The sequence below is a fragment of the Perca flavescens genome, chromosome 5, assembly GCF_004354835.1.
Source record: "Perca flavescens isolate YP-PL-M2 chromosome 5, PFLA_1.0, whole genome shotgun sequence".
Classification (NCBI taxonomy): domain Eukaryota; kingdom Metazoa; phylum Chordata; class Actinopteri; order Perciformes; family Percidae; genus Perca; species Perca flavescens.
In genome coordinates, this window is record NC_041335.1 from 35776852 (window position 1) to 35796175 (window position 19324).

General features: G+C 41.2%; 1 protein-coding gene across 3 annotated transcripts; it reads right to left on the reverse strand.

Annotated features, from left to right (window-relative positions):
* Positions 1–1543: 1543 nt before the first annotated feature.
* On the reverse strand, positions 1544–19259 carry rhobtb2a (Rho related BTB domain containing 2a). 3 transcript variants are annotated; one of them, XM_028578979.1, is made up of 10 exons: positions 18995–19259; positions 15309–15510; positions 13857–13960; positions 13354–13539; positions 11428–12368; positions 10276–10394; positions 8732–8882; positions 8541–8629; positions 7902–8007; positions 1544–6454 (listed from the first exon to the last, which is right to left on the reverse strand). In XM_028578979.1, the coding sequence occupies exons 1-10, from the start codon at positions 19054–19056 to the stop codon at positions 6249–6251; spliced, it is 2166 nt and encodes a 721-aa protein (XP_028434780.1). In that variant the 5' UTR covers positions 19057–19259; the 3' UTR covers positions 1544–6248. The 3 variants fall into 3 exon arrangements, with proteins under 3 accessions (XP_028434780.1, XP_028434782.1, XP_028434781.1); XM_028578981.1 differs by lacking the exon at positions 18995–19259 and adding an exon at positions 18515–18595; XM_028578980.1 differs by lacking the exon at positions 18995–19259 and adding an exon at positions 16843–16878.
* Between the last annotated feature and the right edge of the window lie 65 nt (positions 19260–19324).

The window sequence follows — 19324 nt, forward strand, 5'->3', positions numbered from 1 at the left end:
AGCGCTCTGTTTTAGCTACAGAGTGAGACCTCTCACTTCTATTCCATCTTTGTTGGGAGTTGCACATGAGCAGTACCTAGGTAAGGACTACTAGCCAGTCAGAAGCAGAATATTAGGGCGTGCCCTGACAGTACCTAGGTAAGGACTACTAGCCAGTCAGAAGCAGAGTATGAGGGCGTGCCCTGACAGTACCTAGGTAAGGACTACTAGCCAGTCAGAAGCAGAGTATGAGGGGCGTGCCCTGACAGTACCTACACTACCGGTCAAAAGTTTGGGGTCACTTAGAAATTTCCATTCCACTCCATTTCAGACAGAATACCAGCTGAGATCAGTTGTATTGTTTTTTTTAATCAGGGCAGCAGTTTTCAGATTACATTATGTGCTTACATAATTGCAAAATGGTTCTCGATTGTTGTAGACAGAAGTGGCTGAAAAAATGCTTGAAATTCCATGCTTTTTGGTATAAACGTCATACCCAAATTAAAAGTGGTACAGCTCCCATATACTTTGACACTTAGGGGTGTGCCTGATATCATTGGAAAGAAAACCATCTCAAGTTTTTTTTACAAGTGTCAGGGTGATTCTAGGTCTTACTGACACAGAGTTACAGAGGCTAGAATGGAGATTTTTTATTTCTGTCCAAGTCATAAATCTGTAAAATTATTAAAATACACTGCTGTAAACACATCTGACAGGTGGCAGACAACACAGCATTAGCCACGTCTCAGCTTACTACAGAAAACCAGCTAAAAGACTCAAAAATGGATTTTATATGAATTCTTTTCTACAAATATGTCTGTGCGTTTTTTTATTTTTATTTGAAAAGTGCAGATAAAAAAGCCAAAAAACTACAAAATACAACACTTCTCAAATACACAAACAAACCCACATCAATCACCTTTCCAATGATATCAGGCACACCCCTGAGTGTCAAAGTATATGGGAGCTGTACCACTTTTAATTTGGGTATGACGTTTAGACCAAAAAGCATGAATTTCAAGTGTTTCTTCAGCCACTTCTTTCTACAACAGTCGAGAACCCTTTTGCAATTATGTAAGCAAATAATGTAATCTGAAAACTGCTGCCCTGGTTAAAAAAAACAATGCAACTGATCTCAGCAGGTATTGTGTCTGGAATGGAGTGGAATGGAAATTTCTAAGTGACCCCAAACTTTTGACCGGTAGTGTAGGTAAGGACTACTAGCCAGTCAGAAGCAGAGTATGAGGGCATACCCTGACAGTAGCTAGGTAACTTCACGTTTGTCTCTGAAGTAAAGGCTGGACTACAATAGAGCTGTTTGGAGCAGTTTGTGAACAGTGTTTTCTATTGTAGATGGTAAGTCCCTTTGGGGTGGACTTTGGGCTTTTTCACTTTGTAAACCTATAACGTGCACAAAAATGATATAGAACACAATAAAGGAAAGGGAAAATCCAAAAAGCATAATATGAGCACTTTAAGGAATAGCTGCAGGCTAACTAACTGACTTTTTAGCTAGCTAGTAAACAATTAATTTTAAATGTTTCATTAAAAAAGACTGACACGATTTCACACATTGCTCCTTTTTTATTTAGTAAATATTATTTACACATTTTCAAGAACACATGCTACAGAATTCCAGATGTACAGCTCCTAAACAATAAAAACAGCTCTTGAGAACAAAAATACCTGACGACGAAGGAAAATGTCATACAGGCTTTGAACACTGAGAAAACATTCAAGTTTTTTTCTTTATGTGTTTATTTATATCTAATTTTTTTCATTTTTTTAACCATTTCTGAACAAGGCCTCTTAAACTATGCAGTAGTGATTGTGCAGCATATTTAATATATTCCTGGTGCTGCTAAAGCTCTCCCTTTGGTTTGTGCTTCTCTGTAGCCGTGAAATTAGCACCCAAACGTATGGAAAAGGGCCCCAGTGACAACTCCTTTGTAATTTAATATCTAATTCTTTATTTATTCTTTTTACCTGATGTTGTCTACATATCTAATAATGGTGCTGCTATACCATCTAATGTAATTTTAATAGAACCTGGTGCTACAAAGCAGTGCAAGTTTGTAATTTCAAAGTCAGACATTTCAGTATGCATAGTACAAAAACATTATTCATTATATGTCTATATGTTGCTATGCCAAGTTTAAATTACAAGTCATCGCACAATTTCTATTTACACGTTTGAGTTACAGCTAACTTCCAATAGCCACCCTGTCTCGGCATTTTGTAATTATGCAGACTCCAAAAATCGGATATCATTAGCATAAAGCTTCTTTTAAAATAATGGAACAGATTTAAATCCCTGCATTCATTTCATGGTTAATGTCAGAAATTGATGTGTTGTCGTGATGTCAGTCTAGTGCGGCCTTGATGGTCCGAGTCTTTAATTAGTTTTGGGTTTACGGCTTTGAAAAGCACATTAACCCTCCGCAGTGTTCAAACTAAAGCACACTCATCGATCAAACCAATTATGGATTTATGTACATTTACAGAGACGCACACAACCTAGAGAGCACCATGGTAACTGAACAGAGAGAAAACAAACTAGTAACCACAGTAACACTAGTTTACATTTTCGATACCACGCTGTACATTAAGGCATGAGGTGTTGTTGATGCAAAACATCAGCAGAAGAATCATTGAAAAAAAATGCAATGCACTCACACCACTAAGGCAAATAATAACACTATAGACTCTCCTGCTGTTAATGATTATATTAAACTATATTTTGTGTGAAAACTGGACATTATTATTTATAAGACCGACAGTCTAATAAATGAAAACATTCAGAATTAGGATAAAGCTGGCTCTAAAAGAGGCTCATCCTTCTATCGGCCTGATGTCTGACCACGTGTGCCAAAAGATTTGATTGATTAAGATATTTAAAATGACAGATCAGTTTACTCATCAATAGACACAAGTTAATGTAATTGACAACAATTTAAAGCTACTGCTTAGAGCACCAGCACCACTACTCTATAGCTATATCTTACACTTTAAATGACAATTAATAAACTTTATCTATTTTGGCGAGCCCTGTTCATGCAGTCTAGGTATTAGATCAGGAGTTAATATAAGCAAGAAATAAATTTTTTCACTGAATGGATTCAAAACACTTAACCGTCTAAACTGTTTGTTGAGCTCTAAATATATGTTTTAGGATTAAAGCTAGCCTTTCTTGAACATATGGTGCCATCAGAAATGACTTTTTTGCTAACAATGGCATGTTTTATGGTTGCACCCAGGCTGTTCTCATGAACCATTCTTAACGTATGTATTCCACGTATTACGGTATGCGCCACGATGACTGCCGATGTAGAACAGCGCGAATAATCCGCATTCGGGGTGGATGGGTGGGACATAAAACACAGGGCTTTCAAGCAGGGGAGTGGAGTTCGTGTCCCGGAAGAAGTTAATGGGAAAACACAAGACGTTCGCCCAGGAAATGGGTGTTCGTATCCCGGGAGAACTACTTAAAAGGGCCTCTATTTTAACCCAAACCACAATCTTTTTTTTCTAATCTTAACTAGTTGTTTTGGTGTCTAAACTTAACTGCCATCGCCACATGACGGTCACCTTTTATCGGTTAAACTAAACCGCAACGGCCGCTTAAAAGACCGCTAAACTCAACTGTCATGTTACCAAAGTCCCTGTAACCATAATATCATACGAATTGTTGTGCATAGGTTTTCGAACGCTATCATATGAACCCGTTCATGAGAACGCCTTGGTGTACCACAAGTCTTTATAATGTCATTTAGATAAACATTTGTCTACTTTACTTTGCGCTCTAATCTTTTTTTTTTTACTATTAGCCAAAATTATAAGTTAGTTTGAACTGCCTGTAATTTGCTTGGAAACTACAATATATAATAGCTGTAACTGGAGGTCAGCACAATGAGCGTTTGAGTTTTTCTTTGTTCCCCAACAAGAGTTTGTATAGCTGCACAGAAACTAAATGCAAGTCAAGTGTATATTCACTTCATGTGTTACTCAGTAATACTTCAATTCTGCTCACTGCCTGCAGTGCACAACATTAGGTAAAACAGCACATTAAAGTGATGCCAGTTACTTGTAGTTCGTCTGACATTTTGTACAATTGACAATACCACCCATCTACACTGAGCACCATGCTTACAAATCCAAATGACGCTGCAGCGCATACTACAATCAACAATCAACGGTAGATGACATTCTTGAACATTTACTGTGAGCTGTGCAAAACAAATCAATGATCCGATCTAAACCTCTTCACAATCTTTTTTTTGAAACGTTTAAAATATCATGGTCTTGTATTCTCCACAGTTTTTTTTGTGTTTTTTTTTTTTAATTTGCAGCAGTGTGTCATGATGACACCATACTGTCTTTAGTGCCGCTCACCAGGATGCTGCTACTGGAGGTTCTTGTGTGTCCAAAAAGAGAAGAGAAGAGTCCAAAAAGTGCTTAAGGTGTATAGAAGAGTATGGATGTCTTCACCCAGGCATGAGGAAGCCTCCTGCATGTACAAGTCTTTACACAGCCAACTGGAGACGGTCCATCCTCTGATCCACTAAAAGAAATCTCTAAAAAGGCCAAATGAGCATGATGTGTATATGATGAACATGTGGACGCCTCAGCTCTGGAAACGCTGCTGTCGACTCGGAGATGCATTATGTGTTGCTTTCCACTGGACAGTGATCAAGGTGATTGAATCATTCAATGTAAAACTGAGGGACTCAGGAAACGTGTGTGCTAACAAGCCTCATCAAGCAACACATCTTCACAATCTGGTTCATTTTTGCTGGCTTTTTTACAGAAAATACAGATATTTTCCTTGATTTGGGATCTATTGTGTCTCTTGTGGACACTGAATGCATGTAAACCAAAGCCCTTTGGTGACAAGACGCCACAAATATCAAATACAAGATCACAATACGTTAACGCTGAGCGTTTATGGGAACATAGACTGTGTATAAAGATGGACGACACGTCTCCACTTCCTCCCGTTGTACAAAAGTGAAGCCAAAAGTATCCCGGATATGGGCACCGTCATCTTGTAATTTTGGAGCTAGAGTATGCACCGTAGTGATTGGGCGGTGGAGCCGCGGTATCGGAGTCCAGCCCGGAACAATTGCGAGTCAATCCCAGCTGTTAACCATAACGTTTAACCTATCAAATAACTAATAAAAACCAAACTTATCAGAAAAATAAACACTTGAACAAACATCAGCGTGATCAGCAGGGTCACACGGAATCTGCTGACGCTAATTCCTTGCAGATTTGAAACAAATAAAAATGTTGTTAACCATGTCCACCTCATGCGGAGAATAAGAGGCGGTTAAATTCCGCAGATTTTCATTCTAGATCACCGCTGAAAACGGTAAAAATAAAAACTACCTAGAATGACAGAAACCTTTGGCAAAAAATTATTTGACATGTTGATTTTTTTTAGTTTGCCCCATGTCCAGTCGTTAACGGGGCATATGATCTGTACTGCAGCCAGCCACCAGGGGGCAATCCAGATATGATGGCTTCACTTTTACATTCTACGCGTCAACCACTGGTCCAGACTCACATCACTTTTAGCGGTGCTAGCCGTGCACAAACTATCAACAATAGAATGACTGTACATAGATAAACAAGAGTGGAACTTGACAACATTTTCCTTTATGCTTACACGATCATAATCAGCAGGTTAGAGTTCAATGCGACTTCAATAATGGATTCCTGGCAGGGCATACTATCGTTGCATCCTGTTTATGAGATCATACTGTACACACAGTTTGGTAGATAGATTGTACAAACACTTAAGGGCAAAGTGTTATATCTCTGAGACTGAGTAGTTGAGTGTGTTGAGTTGCTGGTTGTTGCAGCTGATAAGCAGCACTTGGTAATCACTTCAGGTTAATTGATGATAATTATGATCACAGGTGGAAAGTTCTGTGCCAGCAGAGTCCTATAAATTTGAAACTTAAAAACTCAGTGGAACATACAACCATCAATATGTGTATGTCAGTGAAGTTCATACCACTGAGGTTTGAGTTTTCTTGTACACCAAGCTAAAAATCTAAGGAACAATTACTTTAACCGCCAGATAGAGCTGACCGTGCAGACCTGGAGGAGTGCTGTTTGACTGCAGCGGCAAACAAACGGGACAAGAGAATGAGTGCCTGAATAATTGGGGCGTACCTAGCCAGCAGTGTTAACCTTCTTTTGTATCTTTAACAACTCGCCACCACACTGAAGTGCATCAGTGTGGACCTGGCCCTACCGCTGGGTCAGATGACAGCGGATGAGCCAGAAGAAGGAGAGTTTGAGTTAGGGGAGGAAGGAATGTTCCAGAAGAGCCACTTGCGTTTACATTGCCGTCTCTGGTACAGGTAGTCCTCCTTGTCGCGCTCTTTGCGTGCTCTTTGGTAGTGGTCATCCTCTTTCAGATACCACACAGGTGGCCAGCGATGTTTCTCAAAGTAATCTTGGTTCTCTGCATCAGAATAAACTGTCTTAGGGATTTGAAAAGGCTACGTAGGAATTTCAATTGTCCATTTTCAATAGTCCATTCCCCCTACATTAGTTTTTGCATTTCAACATGGTCATAACACAAAATGCTGCACATACTGTACTATATAAGTAGGAAGAAACAGATCTGAAGTGATATTTGCATATTTTTCACAATAATAATTGTGCTAGAAAACATTACAGAGGAAATCTTATACCGTATAGTGTATACATTGTTAAAACTATATTTTACATAAACAGCCTTAACCCCCATCATGTCTTAAAGTCAAAAATAACAACATTCATGAAGGAAAAGGAAACTTAAGAAGCTGTTGTATAGGCCTACTGTAGTTACTGTATCTGCTTTAAAATATTTTTGTTTCCATTGGCCATCTTTGCTTTGGCCAAAGAGTAACTTCAGTATTTAAACTTGGACCATATTTTCCAATGTTTTTGTGTCTAAGTGACTGATGGGAACAACAATATTTGAAATTGGTCCAGTATTGAGCGAGATTGCTGCAGTCAGCAGCTGCGAAACAAGCTGCAATGTAACATTAATGGGCAACTGTGCACCTTCAGTTTCCGTCCACTAAAAGTTCTGTTTTTGCCACTGACTGACTCAGATTATTATTCTAAGTGTCTGACAACATTATGGAAAGGATCCCTACAGAGATAGACCTTTTTATTAAAGAGTAAGATCCTTTTAGTTTAACATGAAACAGCCCCGAAATCACCATCACCAAACTCCACCAGACTCCATGTAAATAATCAGGCCTTCTATCATCATAAAACACACTTCATTCAAAGTTGACAGAAACATAATAAAACTACCAAAAGCTGTCTTGGTTCATCTTTCCACTGGTCCAACAATCACCACTCTGGTTTGGTTGAAATAAACCCTTAATTCACTCATACATGTGGAAATATGCTGGCTCTATACACGCTAAAAGTCCTGATTATTTACATGGAGTCTGGTGGGTTTGGAGATGGCGATTTCGGGTTGGTTTCATGTTAAACAAAAAGGATCTTACTCTTTAACAAAAAGGTCTCTCTCTATAGGGATCCTTTCCATAATGTTGTCAGACACTTAGAATAATAATCTCAACCTGTCAGTGGCAAAAACTGAACTTTTAGTGGATGCAAACTGACGTTTGCATTGCAGCTTGGTTCGCAGATGCCGGTTACAGCGTTCTCCCTAAATACTGGACCAATTTCAAAGGTTTTTGTTTCACATTCATCACTTAGATACGAATGCATGGGAAAATAGGGTCTAAATTGGAAATAACGAAATTCTCCATTAAAGCCTGTTAAACATGTTATCTCACAATGCTCAAAATGGCCAAACAAGACACTCAAGTTTGTATCCATACTGTAGGTCAGGTTAGTGTTTAGTACAAATGAAAGGGCATTAAACCAGATCACGTGTGTGTTACCTGTAGATTTGGCCTTCATCTCTCTGGTAAACTTGCGGCAGACGCTGTTGTAGTTGGTGCAGATGTGGTGAAGACACCAGCCAGTGAGCTGTTGGGCGCCGTGGAACTGTCAACATACAAATCACCATTAACAACAAAATTAAAAAAAGTCCCTAGCATGCTGGCATTAGCATGGCATCTGAAAAACTACACACATGACCTAGACCTCTTCCATTTCATTGTATATCTTATTTTTGTGCTTTAGTGGTGCATATTACAGGAGAAATGAACGATGGTTTCCGAGCAACTTTGTCTGGTTGGGAATCCAGCCTTGTATATAAGACTGAAGAGCTTGAGCTGAGGCTGAAATACAGCTGAGTTATGAGATGAGCTAAAGTGCTGAGCCTGACTCCGACGGTACATCTTAAATGCCAACTGCCCCAAAGATCCAGGCGCCATTAGTTATACCAAAAAGCTGACTTGCACTCTGAAAAAACGGAGTTCCTTTGGCTCCACCTTGGAGGAGTAAAGATTATTTCAGCCTTTCGGAGCAGCACTCCCTGAGAAATGCCCTCAATAATAAAACTCCACTTTGCCAAAGCATTATATAAGAGCTTTAAGTGCCGTCTCTGTTTGCGGATGATTGACAGCTCATACAACCTGAGCCATATCCAAGTACACCAGTACGTCTCCATCAATGTCGGCCCCCATCATCGCTGCCTCCGTCAACACGGTTACTGTGTAGAGCTCTGAAAAGGAACAGAAAAGCTAGTCACTGTATGCATTAGCACAATGGCTTTGTGTAATACAATCCTGTGGTTTACAGGGTAATAACTATACCAAAATACTACCTGTAAGTGCAACCAGATGGGGGAGGCACAGACGATTGGCAAGGACAATAAGCTCCATTGCATCCAGATCAGACCGAGAACAAAACCGCCCCGTGTAGAGATATTCTAGCACAGCTCTCATACAGCTGCGAGTTGTGTTTGGAAACAACACCTAACAAACAGGAACATGGCACGGTCACACGTAAAAATAATAATAATGAACTTAGTAATTCAGCACTTTTCATATAGACAGTGTAGCTCAAAGTGCTTTACAACAAAGTGAGAAACCAGAAAACAAACAAAATCACGCAGAGTTTGAGATGCTTCCGTCTGGCCGTTGATTCAGGGTCCCGAGGACGAGCCGGAATATAACTTAACCGACCTCCTTTCCACCTGCTGCTACTGCTGTTTTCTGTTCATTGCACAATTGTTGTTGTATTTCAGTTTTGAAGAAGCCAAAGACAAATTTCTACTAAGGTGGATGATAAAGTCTAATCTAATCTAGTCCAAATTAAACAAGTGCAGACACTTGTGTGATAAAGCAAAAACTATCAAATGATTAACAAGGAACAGAGGCAGCATATATATCAAGAACAGGTATGCCAAGAACAACAGAATATGTAAAAGATCAAAATAAAACAAGGGGAAAGCATAGGAACAACAAAACAGACTCATGACTTAAGGGCCAAAGGATTTTGCAGTGTTTTGATTTAATAGGAAACTGAAAGAAATGTACTTTTTAGGGCTTGAGCATGAAAATGCCAACAGTCCCTGGCACTGAAAGTGCATGGAACCTAGTGTTTATGAAATAATTATTAGTTTTCTACTGTGCAATCGCATTTTTGAGGGACTTGGGATGCTCGAAGTGATTGGGTCAGCAGTGATTGGGCCTGTGCGTAGGCAGCTGGCTCCAAAGCCCCCACAAAAAAGCACACAAGAGTTGGGATAAAAAAACTTTCTTTGACATTCACGAAATTTGGTGGGAACATTGTTCTCATCTTTAGGAACATACAGAATTTTTTTCACCTGACAGGTAGCCAGCCATCGCTGCTTGCAGCTTTAATCTCTTTAGTATGTTTATGATGCAATGAAAATCTAAATAAAGAAGCTGATGGAGCAACAACAATAGTCCCAAAACATCATGAAATGTCTCAAAGCTGACGATTGGTCAGTAAAAAAAAAAAAAAAAAAAAAAAGCTTTTTTTTTCTACCTGCAGAATTATTCCTTACACGTTCTGGTAAGGTAGAAAAACAAACTGAGCTCACAGAACTACAGTATGTTTGGGTCACGGAAGCCGGCGTAATTGTATTACAACAGCAATCCTCTAATTAAATAATCTGTTGTTCGCAGACCACATAGGTCACTGGTGCTCTACTTTATCAGTACATGCAATGATCTTTGCTGCACCAGTGTGCTTCGTGTAACTATAAAGTAATTACATTTTAAATGCTACTGCTTTATAAATCAACTGGCAATAAGAATGCCACCGGGAATTACTGACTTTGGTTTGTACTTGAGCTCTGTTGGTCTTATTTCACAGCCCAATGAGCCACTGATGTATTACCTCTTTGGTGCAGCTCTCCACAAAAGGCCCACCAAACATAGCTGCCATCCAATCACAACTCGAGATGAGTAAAGGCTTGTGGGCCATGATGGTGCCGTCATCAAGCTTGAATACTACATCTGAAATACAGAAATGACACACAAATAACACCTTACATGCTCAGGCTGTTCTCATGAACCATTTGTACATATTCGTCATCTTAACACGTTCATTACTCTTCTAGCTGTATCACTACCAGGTATGCGGTACCATTTGTGCCAAATTTATATCACATGTCGACTGAAGATGTCACGAAACATTTGTCTGTGTCTACTTGACTTCAGTCGTCTTGTTCAGGCTGTTCTCTTGAACCATTCATATAGCTACAAAAAGTAAAATACTGTAATTCGTATGCATTCCACGTATTTATTACTGTACTGTACTGCACCACATTGACTGCTGCTGTTTTAAGAGTACAAAGATCCACATACAGAGTTGGTCAGGGTGGATGTTTGGCTCCTAAAACACGGGGCTTTCAAGCAGGGGAGTGGAGTTTGTGTCCCGGAAGAAGTTAAGAAGAAGATTATTTTTGGGGCTTTTTTGGCCTTTATTTGATGAGATAGCTGAAGACAGAAAAGAGAGAGCGGAGGACGACATGCAGCAAAGGGCCACAGGTCATACTCAAACCTGCATCACCACGGTAAGGAGTCTCAGCATATGGGGTGCACACTCAACCAGGTGAGCTACCTCACGTAGTATTTCACCCAGGAAACAGGTGTTCTTGTCTGGTCTTGGGACTACTTGAGGAGGCTGGTGTTTTAACACAAACCACAATCTTTTTTCTATTCTTAACTAGTTGTTTTTATGCCCAAACGTAACTGTCGTCACTGCACGGCAGTCACCTTTTTTTGGATAAACTCAACTGCAACGTCCGCTAAAAAGACAGTGACCTCACAATGCCTTGTACCCAGCTCACAGTCACCTTTTTTTGGGCTAAATTTAACTGTAAAGATCGCTAAACTTTGAACAAAGTCAAATGACCATTGTTCTGCTTAAGTTTTCATAAAACATCATACAAACCCGTTCATGAGAATGCGTTGCCTTACTTACACCTGCATCCACTCCATTCAGGCAGAACACATGAACAAATACAAATTCATTATTTCCACTCACCAGAAAACGTGCCTTTGGCCAAGCATTCTTTGACTCGGTTTGTGCGCCGTACATGGAAGGCTTTGGTGATTTCTTGGTTCATGAAGGCTTCATTGTTAAGCACGTTTGCCACCATCATGCGCAGGTCAAAGACCTCCAGCAGCTCAGCAATGTGTGCAATGTGCATTAGCTCTTTCTCATTCTCGTCCAGCTGACCGGTGTACAGGTAGCGAAGCACTGATCGGAAAGGTCCGAGCTGCATGGACTGGTCCATGTGCACGACAGTGATGGGCCTGGGGCTGTACGTGACCGGGTCATCTACCACCTCCTCCTGGATGCTGATGAAGGCCCGGCTCCACGAAGAGAGCACTCTGCCCCGTCGGGCCCCCTCAGAGTCTTTCAGAGTCCCGTCACTAGTGCAGGCCCTCAGGTTGGCCCTGTCCCCGTCGTCGCTGCTTTCGCAAACATCGAAGCTAGCAGCACGCATCAGCAGCTCCCTGCCGGAGAGAGGGCCCCGAGACGGCCTTTCAGTCTCCTCGTTGCGCGTGTCCATGATAAAGAGGTCGTAGAACTTTGAAGAGGATGTTGCCAAGTATATCTTGTGTGCAAAGATTTTCTGTCGCTCCTGCAGCACCAGGATGACGTCGGCACAGTGCGGGTCCTCCAGGAGACCGACTGGATGCTCCTCCGTGGTGGTTGGCGGAGGAGGCACAGTGATTATTGGTGGGGGAGGTTTCGGTGGCAGGAAGGGCGCCTGAAGGAGAGGCCGCTGGACATTTCTGAGGTGAGATTTCCAAAACTGCAGGTGTCGGCGTGAGATCAGCGCAGCTCGGATGGCATTATCAAAGACGTCCTTGACTCCAAATTGAGCAACAACGCTGGTTTCATAATATGGCACCCCCAACTCTTTGGCCACCTCCCGGCCTCTCTCTGGAGGAAGAATCTCATTAGATTTAATCGGTCTGAAAAACAAGAAAATAGATCAAAATCTATTCTGGCACTAGAAAAGAGTAAATCTCACAAACAACCTCTTTAAAACTTAAACCACAGACTGTAAAAATAGTGGACGTAGCAGCAGTGACGTCACCCACTGGTTTGTGCACTGCCATTTTGAAGCCTCGAGTTTGGCAATTTCGCCATTGCGACCTTGGTTTTTTGAAAACTTTGTTATTTTTAACAAGAGTGGAGATGGGCAAGATGACGCGGCCAAGCCAGTGTTGTTTATGGTTGCAATGGTGCTGCACTAAGCTAAACGATAAAGAGGGAAAGTTGCCAATTTTCAACCCTTCTGAGGTGAGTCATCCAGCGGAGATTTACTGCCGGATAAACACAGACCTCCTGGTACTGGTACCGTTCATCTGCACGTACAGCAGGACAGAAAATCTGCAAACATTCCCTTAAGTTAACAGCTAACGCCAGCGCTAGCTATCTAGCTTGGTTGGCAGAACAAGATATTTTTCTTTGATGGAGTGAAAACACACAGTGAGAGGGTCACAGTTTAACATAAAAACACAGACAACAGCCAAAAACAAGTTGAGGTCTGTTTTAATGTCCACAGAGTTAGCATGGTTAGCATTGCTAAGCCTCTGTCCTGATTGGCAGGTCCTAAAGCACCCCCTGCTTTATTGTCTAATTTAAAATAAATGGGACCATAATTTATTAAATGAACATCATGCTGTGTTGAAGGAGACTTGAAACTAGCAATTGAGACCATAAACTCATTATGAAAATGTTTACTGAGGTAATAAATCAAGTGAGAAGTAGGCTCATTTTCTCATAGACTTCTATAGAAACAGACTTCTTCTTGGAGCCAGTGGAGTCGCCGCCCCCTGCTGGAAATTAGATAGATGCGCAGCTTTAAGGAGCTTCAGCGTTGGCTTCACTTCTCAAACCAGGAAGCTTTGTCCATTATGTTTTACGGTCTGTGGTTAAAACAAGTCTCAGTACCTAGCTAGAGGTCTCCGTGCCCTGTTCACTGCCTCCAGGTCTGCATAGCGCAGGTCCAGCTGACAGCCCACCAGGATGACAGGAGCGCGGGGGCAGAAGTGCTTGATCTCAGGGTACCACATGGTCTTCACATGGTATAGAGAGTTGGGGTTGGCGATTGAGAAGCACAGCACCACCACATCAGACCTGAAACGAAGGCGCAGGACAGATTTAAGAAACTCAAGAAGCACCAGAACACATACTGGAAGACTTACATTGAACTTTACTAGAGCTGCAAATTACTCGATTAATGGATTAGATGTCAACGATTAAATTAATTGCCAATTATTTTGATAATCGATTAATTGGTTTGAATAAAAATGATATGATTCCAGCTTGCTAAATGTGAATATGTTCTAGTTTCTTCTCTCCTCTGTGACAGTAAACTGAATATCTTCGAGTTGTGGACAAAAGAAGACATCTGAAGATGTTAGTTGCAGCCCTAAATTTTTACAACATCTCACCTGCCGTATGCAAAACGCCGGTCCTTATGATGGTCTCCAAAAGTATCCCAGAGACGAAGGGACACGCTGACATCATCCACCACATCTCTGGAGCGCTCTAATACCTAGCAAGCGATGACACATTCAGGGATGTTTAATTTCTGTAAGTCACTAGTGTGAATGCTTACGGCTAATTGGGCAAATTAGGCACGGTTACGATACAAAACCATTTAATCGTGATTGTTTTGTGGTTGGTATCAAATCATCTACTGGCTTGACCTCTGCGAGTTGATTCTGAAAGCGGTTACGAGCTCAGAGAACAAAGTGAAATGAAGCAAGGTTCAGTTCACAATGTTCTAAAGACGCACAAGAATTTAAACATTGATCGTTTCCAACAATCGCTCCATTTACGGAGCCGAAAAACACTCCCAGAGGTTGTTTACACAAGCAGCAATTACAAACCATATTTACGTTTACAGTGGCGGCGCCCTCAAGTGGCCGTAGTAGTTATGACGGGAGCAAAGCAGGAAGTAAGGTGACGAAGTTTAAGAGAGCCACATTTCCGTGTAAGGATGCAGGTTGGGGTGGTGGATGGGACAAACAAACACAGGACTTCCCCCCAGGAGACCGGGGTTCCTGTCCCGTTTGAAAGTAAAAGTAAACGGCTTTTACTTTTTCTAAATAAGTAGTTTTGGTGCCTAAACATGACCAAACTTTGATCGTTTCACAACCTTAACGCGTTTAAAATCGTGACAGTTTCGTTCAAAATCACGACCGTTACGTTCTCCTGTTTAGATATGACAACGAAAAACAACCATATTTTACTAAACTTAACTAGTTTTGGTGCCTAAACCTTACCAAACTAGGACCGTTTCACAACCTTAACGTGTTTAAAATCGTGACCCTTACATTCAAAACGACGACCGATGTTCTCTGATTTAGATATTAAGGTTGTATTTCCTGCCACCGTTAGGGGCGCTAATTTATGATATGCTCCTGTGGGTCGTATTAGAAGGTAGGAGCACACGACTCACATCATACGGTTTGGAGGACTTGTTGTTACTTCGATGACGGTAGAAAGATAAGAAAGGGGCACCAGAGGAAATTAGGATTTGTTAAAGGTAGATCCATGCAGATAAATCAGCAGGGAGAAAAGCAGTGTAACAATTTATGATACAAATGTATGATACCAATTAAAACAGATGACAGAGGCTTGTGTTCAGAGTTTTTACAGAATGTAATATATTCACAACAGGCACATGTTGTATTGTATTCATGTACAGATATAGTTTGAGTCACAAGAGATTTCAATCCTCAAAAACCTCACACACTCGGCACACCCGAGGCACTCGTTGATGTGTGCCTTGGATTTTTTCTTGATGCTCACTGCGTATGTTCATGCCCCCTTATTTTCTTAAGAATAGTTCAAAGAAGCTCTCCAGTTCTTCGGTTTTACATCTTTTGCGTACTCACCTCCTGGCATACTCTGTACTGGTCGATTGCCCAGACTGTGGGCACATGTGTGGCGAGTAACTGGTACTGAGTCAGCGTGGCGTTGCAGGCCCGGGCGCAGATAAGGCGGGTCTTTCCGACTGCATTGTCTCCCACCACCACACACTTGATAGTTTCAACGTTTGGCCTCTCATAGTCCATATCAGAATCTGTCAGCTGGGACCTGTTACAACACAAAGAAGCAGAGGAAGCTGCATCAGCATCTGAAACCCTAAACTATTGTCCTGAACAGAACAGGAACATTGATCGGTACGGCTATTAGACACCGGGACTACTCCTCATCTGCACTGCTCGCTCTGTCTGCAGAGATATCAATGGATGGTCTCGTGACTTCCCTGGGCCCATTCACAAGTCTCCTGTCCTTGCTCTCTCCTGATGTAGAGAAAGATTTAAAGGGACAAGCAAACAAAAGAAGGAGTATTTTCTATTTTATTTTTAAATCCATAGAGTTTGCAACACGCCCAGTACTGCAAATTGTGTTTTGATTTCACCTTTATTATTACAGGCAAGTCATTAAGAACAGGTTTTTATTTACAGTGGCGGCCTGACAAGTGACAAAGCCACTTAGGGGACGGATAGGAGGGCTGGTAAATAAAGTACATTAGATACAGTACAAGAAATTCATAAAGTACATTAAATACATAGTTTTATTGTTCGTTTACACGTACCCGTGTATATTAGGGGTGTGAGAAAAAAATCAATACACTTGAGTATGGCGATATTTTATTTTGCAATACTGTATCGATTTTCAAAAAGGCAATATCGATAATTTTTTTATTAAAAAAATCATTATTAATATTTTAATTTTTTTAAACATTCAAAAATATTCATGTAAGACAGTGGTTCACTTTTATGTTGTGATTAAACCCCCTAACGCTAGATGGCTATGCTGAGACACACCACTAGTGTTCTTGCCTAACAGTGCCTAACAGAGCCTAACAGTGCCTAACAGAGCCTAACAGAGCCTAACAGTGCCTAACAGTGCCTAACAGTGCCTGACTTTTTGTTAGAAGCTAACAATGTAGCTATGGCTGAACTTTGGCCAACTTTAGCATATCAACATTAGCTCACTAAGGACTTGTGAACCACAATCCCAAACTGGTAGTTTGCTTTTCTGTGTACTGAATTGTTTACCTAAAGTAAACTTCTTTGACTTCTATGAACATCATGTCTTTTTTAAAATATTAGTTTTCTAAAATTATACTTTTAAAAAATCCCAATATATCACCTTACGCACCATATCGAAATATATTGCAATATATTGAATCATGACCCATGTATCGTGATACGTATCGTATCACCAGATTCTTGCCAATACACAGTCCTAGTGTGTATATATATATATATATATATATATATATATATATATATATGTCGTAAATGCCGTCAAGAGCATGCCAAACCTGTAGGTGGCAGTTTAATGAGAAGCTCAAGCCCACGTTAGCCAATCAGAATCCCGAAAATAGCAACAACAGCAACGAATCACTTCTCTCACCTCTTTCTCGCACTCGGCTGCCTAAACCTCCGTTGGTCTCAGTTTACGTGCAAACGTGCAAACAAAGTTTTCCAAAATCTCCACTCTGGTCGGAGTTTTTTAGAAAGAATCGTTTTCAGAGGAGAATTCTCCGTTTGCGTGTAAACAAAGGGCACAAACGAAGGGAAATGTCTCAGTTTTTCAGAATAACCATGAACATCAACATTTATTCATCACGCCCTTTACAGCATCCAGCAGGTTGTAGCCAAAGCACAGAATAAAACATTACACACAGTTAAATCAGAGAAGGATACATAAAAGCAGGAGGAAGAAAGGAAAAGGTCACTGCGGTACTAAAACTCAAAACTTATTTATTTAGGGGGGGTACAGATCACCCGACAGCTTGCACCTCGGCTTTGGGACTTCTAAAAGAAGTTGATTGGATGACTGCAATGTTTGTCTACGACGGGTTAAAAAAAGGTTGATACAAATCTAAGCAGATATTTCTGTAATCCCATCAACCATCTGCAAGCCTATAATACCTTTTCCCTGTTTACGGGACTTATATAACAACCCAAACCTTACTGGTTCATAACAAGGAGTACTAAAAATCTGACATGCCCAAATACACCTTCATTAAATGAAATGGAGGGACTATTTCTGTCTCTTGAAAATGTTTCTGATGATTTACGTAGCTGGACTGGTTTCCAAGGGAACTGTAGCCCCTGTCTCTGTGTGTCAGACAGTTTTCCATCCATCTATTACTGATCATGCATCAACAGCAGTATATAGACATGGCAGTTATAACCACTGTGGAACGCTACTGTCATGCTAGCGTTGCTGCCTTACTTTAGCTCTTACTAGTACCCTAACAGCACACAGGACATCACAATCTGTGTTCTGTAATGTCCGAGCGTTGTCAAATCAAGGACCAGATCTATACTTAGTCTATGTGCTCAAATGCCAAAAATCACCATCCGAGTTTCTTCCCAGCAGCATCTTCCCGCTTGTAAGATTTTCTGCACTGGGAAGGACAACCTTTGATCAGAAGAGTCATTCATATTTAGACTCTCAGATGGTGCTCACTTCTTATGAATGAGGTCAGATGCTCCTGGTGTTCCCGTCCCTGCCTGGACCCAGAGGACCAAAAACTGGCTGCCTCCCTATAAAGCTTCACTTTTGGTCACCATACACTAAAGCTGCAAAGATAAATTGATAACTTGTCAACTATTATATTAATCACACACAAAAAAAAGTCTACATTTTCTGTTTCCAGCTTGTGTAAATGTGAACATGTTCTAGTTTCTTCTCTCCTCTGTGACAGTAAACTGAATATCTTTTGAGTTGTGGACAAAAAAATTTGAGGACGTCATCTTGGGCTTTGGGGAACACTGATCCACATTTTTTTCCATTTTCGAGACCAGACAACTAATCGATTAATCGACAATGAAAACAATCGTTAGGTGCAGCCCTAATATACACTACAACCACATGTCTGGTGCTCTGGGATGACAATCAGAAACCGTATGTTATCATATATCAGAATATTTTGATGTAGCTTACTTGTATGCAATGCCCTCGAGATTACTACAACGGGTTACTATGATTTTTTTTTTTTTTTTTCTTGCAGCCATTCATAAAATCAGCCTCTCATTGACTGCACAATCTGCATCCCCATAGGCTTAAGTCTCACCTCCATTTATATATCAAAACATCAGACAGTCACAGTGTGACCTTAGGCCGGGCCTGGATGACATTACACAGATACACCGCCTCTAATATTGCTCATTCGCATGCCCTTTCCGGTTCGTCTTCACTGCGCAAATCCAGAATTAATTCATCGCTTTTAAATACTCTACATGAGCCCTGCAGCCTCCAGACTATCCTCGGAAACGAACCATCAAACAAAATAAGCGTGCAGCCTCAGTTATCATGCACAACAACGGTGATAAAACAGAGCATATCCTACCAGAAGGAGCGAGCAGTCCCAGCACCACCGAGACACACTAGTCATGAGGCTCTGCTGCATTATTCCTCCTTATGTAACACGCCGTCACTGACTCTTGAGCCTGTTTATCTGTGTCTGCGCGCATCGCAACAACACACAGCGACAGTGCGGAAATAATAATATTTTTTTTCTTTTTTTGCAGGAAACATGTTATTCCTTTCTTACCTCAACATAGGCAAGTGCTGCATCGGGTTGGTCGATGATCGAGACAGAGAGCAGGGCTCCATCGGAAGCGGCTTGCACCTGACGGCGGCTCGCGTTTAACTTCATCTTCGAGGCAAAAGGGAACAAGTGTTGGGGCGGGGGAGAAAGAGGTGGAGGAGGACCGCAAATGTTCCAGCAAACCTTCACCCCCGCCCCCCCGCTGGATCAGCGCGATTAGTCCGATTGCATTGCCTGAAATACAGATACGCGGTGATGTGAAGCCTGCCGGTGCGATGCAGCGCTGCAGCCCGGGCCGTCCTCTCCTCTCAGGGAAGGCAAGGCCTCCGGAGC

Excerpts from the sequence above, each read along its gene's own strand:
- rhobtb2a (XM_028578979.1), bottom strand. The coding sequence starts at position 19,056 with ATGGAGCCCTGCTCTCTGTCTCGATCATCGACCAACCCGATGCAGCAC. Across the intron at positions 12,369-13,353 it reads GCACGGAGACCTCTAGCTAG|ACCGATTAAATCTAATGAGA; the intron begins GTACTGAGACTT and ends CTTGTTTTTCAG. Across the intron at positions 8,008-8,540 it reads TGTACTTGGATATGGCTCAG|TTCCACGGCGCCCAACAGCT; the intron begins GTTGTATGAGCT and ends GTATGTTGACAG.